General features: G+C 46.6%; 1 protein-coding gene across 1 annotated transcript; it reads right to left on the bottom strand.

Annotated features, from left to right (window-relative positions):
* Positions 1-1102: 1102 nt before the first annotated feature.
* LOC138953899 (internalin A-like) lies at positions 1103-4921 on the bottom strand. The gene is made up of 2 exons (XM_070325881.1): positions 4858-4921; positions 1103-2043 (listed from the first exon to the last, which is right to left on the bottom strand). Exons 1-2 carry the CDS (start codon positions 4919-4921, stop codon positions 1103-1105), a joined length of 1005 nt encoding a protein of 334 aa, XP_070181982.1.
* Positions 4922-5380: the final 459 nt, after the last annotated feature.

Below are 5380 nucleotides of genomic sequence, written 5' to 3'. Positions count from 1 at the left end.
GCATCAATAAATCGCGCAGTTCTACCCCGCTGAGAACTGCATGATCTACGTTCAATCTTGCACAACTCGATCGTCTGCGGCTGGGGCGTAGGCCTACTTGTTTGGTCTTGCAGGGTAGACCGGGGAGCATCGATTTTTTGATCATGTAAAATGAATGAAACCCGTATCGGCTTTCCACGAAACAGATCAAGTTTCCCGGCTTTCTATCGATGCCCCCTTTTTCAAAAGCATTCCGGCGTGACGTCAGAGCAGGACTGGAAATTCCAGCACCGCGATTAGCGTCATGAGAGGGTAATTCTTGGTATCAACCCTGTTTATTTATTTTTGGTACGCGCTCTGTACTCATGACAGGGAGACTTCGGTCAAAGAATGTAATAAACAAAAAAGATACAAAAAAGATGCAGTTATTGCAGGGGGAGGGAGGGGGGAGGGGGGGGGGGCCTTCGTATAAGAAAGGACGACAGTTCGTTGGGAGAAAAAGACGCAAGTTTATCCAACAAAGCATAAATTATGACATAATGCTTTAAAGCACACAAATCGTCTACAAACCAACGTGACAATTTGTACACGAGAGATTTACCCTGAGATTTTTTATTTAAGTTCACAGACTATGGAGAGGGAAACTGACAAACAACAGAAAATGTTCTCTCTTTACAGTTGTCCTCTCATCAGAAGGTGAACTGCTTACGGATGTAAATATGTATGTAATCAACGCTTTTACCAAATCATTGCCGGCTGCTTCTGGCTTTAGCTGATCCCGCCTCAGAGGATGGTTCACACAGTCGAGTCCTTCCTCGTGTACCCCACTCGACTCACAATCTCGGTTCTGGACGGGCTTTTCCTTGGAACAACATCATCTCTCCACTTCGGCACTTGGATAACCACCAATACCCGTGTGACTAGGAATAATAGGCCGTGAAAAGTAGGATATGCGCCGAAAATAATGGCTGCGATCTGCTGGTCGATGTGAATGCGTGATGTATTGTGTAAAAAAAATAATTCCATCTCACACGGCATAAATAGATCCCTGCGCCTTGAGTCCGAGTCTGGAGATACGCGCGCGATATAAGACTTCATATATATATAATAATAAATCAACAACCTATGCGTTCTGTGCAGAGTGAGAATGTGTTGATTTACTTGCATCAAGCTGCGCTATGAATTCATCCACAATTTCCCACGCTGAACAGGAAGCAGTTAGGATGTTGATTTTTGAAACGTGTCCAGGTAGAGGGATGCCCTTGCCCCAGGTAGAAAGCTTGGCCAGATCAGAAAGCTTGGCCAGATCAGAAAGCTTGGCCAGATCTGAGAGAGTGGCCAGATCAGAGAGCTTGGCCAGATCAGAGAGCTTGGCCAGATCAGAAAGCTTGGCCAGATCAGAAAGCTTGGCCAGATCAGAGAGCTTGGCCAGATCAGAGAGCTTGGCCAGATCAGAGAGCTTGGCCAGATCAGAAAGCTTGGCCAGATCAGAAAGCTTGGCCAGATCAGAGAGCTTGGCCAGATCAGAAAGCTTGGCCAGATCAGAGAGCTTGGCCAGATCAGAGAGCTTGGCCAGATCAGAGAGCTTGGCCAGATCAGAGAGCTTGGCCAGATCAGAAAGCTTGGCCAGATCAGAAAGCTTGGCCAGATCAGAAAGCTTGGCCAGATCAGAAAGCTTGGTCAGATCAGAAAGCTTGGTCAGATCAGAAAGCTTGGCCAGATCAGAAAGCTTGGCCAGATCAGAAAGCTTGGCCAGATCAGAAAGCTTGGCCAGATCTGAGAGAGTGGCCAGATCAGAAAGCTTGGCCAGATCAGAAAGCTTGGCCAGATCAGAGAGCTTGGCCAGATCAGAAAGCTTGGCCAGATCAGAAAGCTTGGCCAGATCAGAAAGCTTGGCCAGATCAGAGAGCTTGGCCAGATCAGAGAGCTTGGCCAGATCAGAGAGCTTGGCCAGATCAGAGAGCTTGGCCAGATCAGAGAGCTTGGCCAGATCAGAGAGCTTGGCCAGATCAGAAAGCTTGGCCAGATCAGAAAGCTTGGCCAGATCAGAGAGCTTGGCCAGATCTGAGAGAGTGAGCCGAACTACGGTTTTCACGAGAAGTACTCTGCCTTTGATACCGTGGTTTCCATGTAATGAACAGTTTGCTCTCCATACAGCCGGTGATTCACTAAGTCTACTAATATTCCAATGCTGCATCAAACTTCGACAAATGATTTGATATTGAGGCTGTTGCTGGTGTAACAGATGTTGTTTTACTGCAGTGTGTCTTTGTTCTGTTACTGTAAGCCTTACACAACTGTCGTGCATGTATGAAGGGATCTGCAGCAGCCTGGTTAACGCATATGTATGTTAATTAACTCAGTGGGATATAAACAAACAAAATCCACGTTGTTTCTTCCATGCTGCTCTGTTCTACGAATTCATTAAATTGTCACTCTTGCTTTATAATTTGAAGAGGGGGTATTTTTCTTTTCTTAGTTCTTCTCCTTCTTCTCCTCCTGCTTCTACTACTACTGCTGATGCTACTACTACTGCTACCACTACTACTACTACAACTGCTGCTGCTAATACTTCTGCTACTACTATTACCACATGTACAACTGCAAAGTACTACCGCTGCTGATGGTACTACTGTTACCTGTTCATCTCATTCCTTTTTCTCTTTCTTTTTCTCTTTCTTTCTTCTTCTTCGTCCATCAGTAAAAGCTATTTCGAACCTGTAAAATATTAAATGGGACACCTGCTACGCTCCAGAAAATCACTATACTGCCAATGTTCTCCCAAGAAAGGGAGAAAAAGCGTGTCAATGCTTCAGTCAGTGACAGTGTCACAAAAAAGATCAGACCGTCAGACCAAAACAGGTGGTGGTCGGGAATGAGACAGCGACACCACCTAATATAGGTTACACGCATACATTTCAGTATCCTGTTTACGACGAATTCAGCAGTAACGTCCTTGTGTGTTACGTTTCACTGCACTCCAAAAAGCGGCGTGCACCATTGCCGGTAGACGAACGGATAGAGGACCTGGGCCTAACTCCGGCGGGGAGGAGCTCTGAAATTAGAATAAGTGAGTTGGGACCTCCTTATCCGTACACGGAAGACATTCTTGATCACTGCAAGTTTGAACGAAACATCCAACAAACAAACAACATGCAGGTCACTCAGAGTTTCCGTGCGCCCTTGTGAACTAAACGACGATGTTATTTGTTCAAGGTCATAAGAAAGACACTTCAGTGGTACATGCACTTTGATGACTCGACAGTGAAATATATCGGTTGTTGAAGATCTTTAGTGTTACGGAGTAGTAGCGTACTTGATGATTACTAAGCCATACGGTTGTACAGCTGGCACAGTTAGATTCTCAGTCAAAAAAATGTTTGTTTGTTTGTTTGTTTGTTTGTTTGCTTAACGCCCAGCCGACCACGAAGGGCCATATCAGGGCGGTGCTGCTTTGACATATAACGTGCGCCACACCCAAGACAGAAGTCGCAGCACAGGCTTCATGTCTCACCCAGTCACATTATTCTGACACCGGACCAACCAGTCCTAGGCACTAACCCCATAATGCCAGACGCCAATTTTAAAGTCTTAGGTATGACCCGGCCGGGGTTCGAACCCAAGACCCCCCGACTATCACAGGGCGGACGCCTTACCACTAGGCCACCGTGCCGGTAGTCAAAAAATGGAACAAAGGGCAAAAACGTGATACTGAATAAACGCTGACGATTAAAACAAAACAAAAATGAAAAAGCAAACACTCGAATAAGCACACACGCACTGCCGCTTAACTTGACCTGAGGCCGGGTCTTCCAAAGCAGAACGATAACAGAACAGATTACGTGAATATATAGACGGCACTGATATCTGGACTTTTCTCGGCTTGGAAGTATGTCAACGGCTATGACACGAACAAAACAACCCCAGTGTGCCATTCTAAGACTATATCGATCTACATACCTCCCTCTACTTGCTATCAGGCGCGGTGGATTTGTTGTACCCCCCCCCCCCCCTTCTCTCTTTCTTGTGTTTCGTCGCCGCGCTGTGTTAATTAAGAGAGAGAGAGAGAGAGAGAGAGAGAGAGATGGAGAGAGAAAGAGTGTGCGTGCGCGTGTGTGTCGTGAGGCGCGCTCTATGTCACGCCTACAAGTGTAGGCTACAAGTTTCTTGTTTCTGTCCTAACCAGGGCCGGACTACCGGGGGGATTATGGGGGTTGCGCATCCCCCCCCACCTAGCCTAAACATGTACCTCACTTATTTAAAACATTTTTTATTATTGTTTATTTTATGCTGTTTCATGCAAGGAGCCACCATTTTCCTATCTCAGAATATGACCTACCCATCAGGTTTCGCCCCCTGACCCCCACAAGGGGCTCTGCCCCTTGACCCCGCCAGGGGGACCATCCCCCTGGACCACCACTGGCAACCCCCCCCCCCCTCCTCTTAGCCTAGTCCGGCCCTGCTAACACTACTTAGAAAACAAAACACCTGTTTTACATAAGCTCCAATCATATTGGCACATAAGGATCATGTCCTTTAAGTTTAAAAAAAAATGACCCCGTCCTTCAGTCAGTGAGCCTATGTATGAAGTTGCTGCTTTGTATATATTTTATAAAGTATAATTTCCCCTGCTGATCGTGTCGGGGCCAGTAAAACAAACAGTACATAAATTAATTACCCTTTCTTCTTTTAAACAAAGACGGCAGCACGATCAGGAAAACAACAGTAATGCAGTTATATCACTATACAGACCCAATCTGTGATATAAGGTTACACTTTACTCACCAGAAGAAGCTGCAGTCAAAAACAGTTGTCACAAGTCAGAACCCCCTCCGAGAGAAGAGTCTCCACTTCCAGGCTTCCCGGAGGACGCCCCACCAATGCCAGAGACGCCCAGGTGTGACTGCGAGCATGACACTCGCTCACACACCGATATAGGCATAGCAGGTCTATACCTGCCAAGGCAACTGACGCAATAAAACCGTTCACCGAAAAAAGTCTACTAATACTTTAGTCAGTGCGGGACAATCCGTGCACCCACAAAGGCCGGGGAGGCGCTTGCTTTGCCTTGCCTTGCTTATTGCTGGCGACACACAGACACACACTCACACGCAATCATGCACGCAGCGTTTCCCATCGAGTCAGTCAAAGCTCAAGTTCTGAGAAATTGGTGTGGTGGGTCAACCGGATACTTTAGCTGGGCGTCGATTGGATTTAGACCAGTGGGCCACTGCGTCGACTGACGCGCTTCATTCGTTCTTCTATGATTCAGCAGGCGGTTTCTAGTCTCAACACGTATTTACACAGATTAGTATCACTGCTGGATTTTTTTTTTAAATAATAAATAAATAAAAAAGCCGCGTGCGTTCAAGGGCCGGGTCGCCTCCCTGTTCAGTGTCAT

This window comes from Littorina saxatilis, linkage group LG2 (assembly GCF_037325665.1).
Source record: "Littorina saxatilis isolate snail1 linkage group LG2, US_GU_Lsax_2.0, whole genome shotgun sequence".
Taxonomy (NCBI): Eukaryota; Metazoa; Mollusca; class Gastropoda; order Littorinimorpha; family Littorinidae; genus Littorina; species Littorina saxatilis.
The sequence above is the reverse complement of the archived record's forward strand: the minus strand, read 5'-3'. Positions and strand labels throughout refer to the sequence as shown.

Excerpts from the sequence above, each read along its gene's own strand:
- LOC138953899 (XM_070325881.1), bottom strand. The coding sequence starts at position 4,921 with ATGCCTATATCGGTGTGTGAGCGAGTGTCATGCTCGCAGTCACACCTG. Across the intron at positions 2,044-4,857 it reads CCTGGGCGTCTCTGGCATTG|ATCTGGCCAAGCTCTCTGAT; the intron begins GTGGGGCGTCCT and ends TCACTCTCTCAG.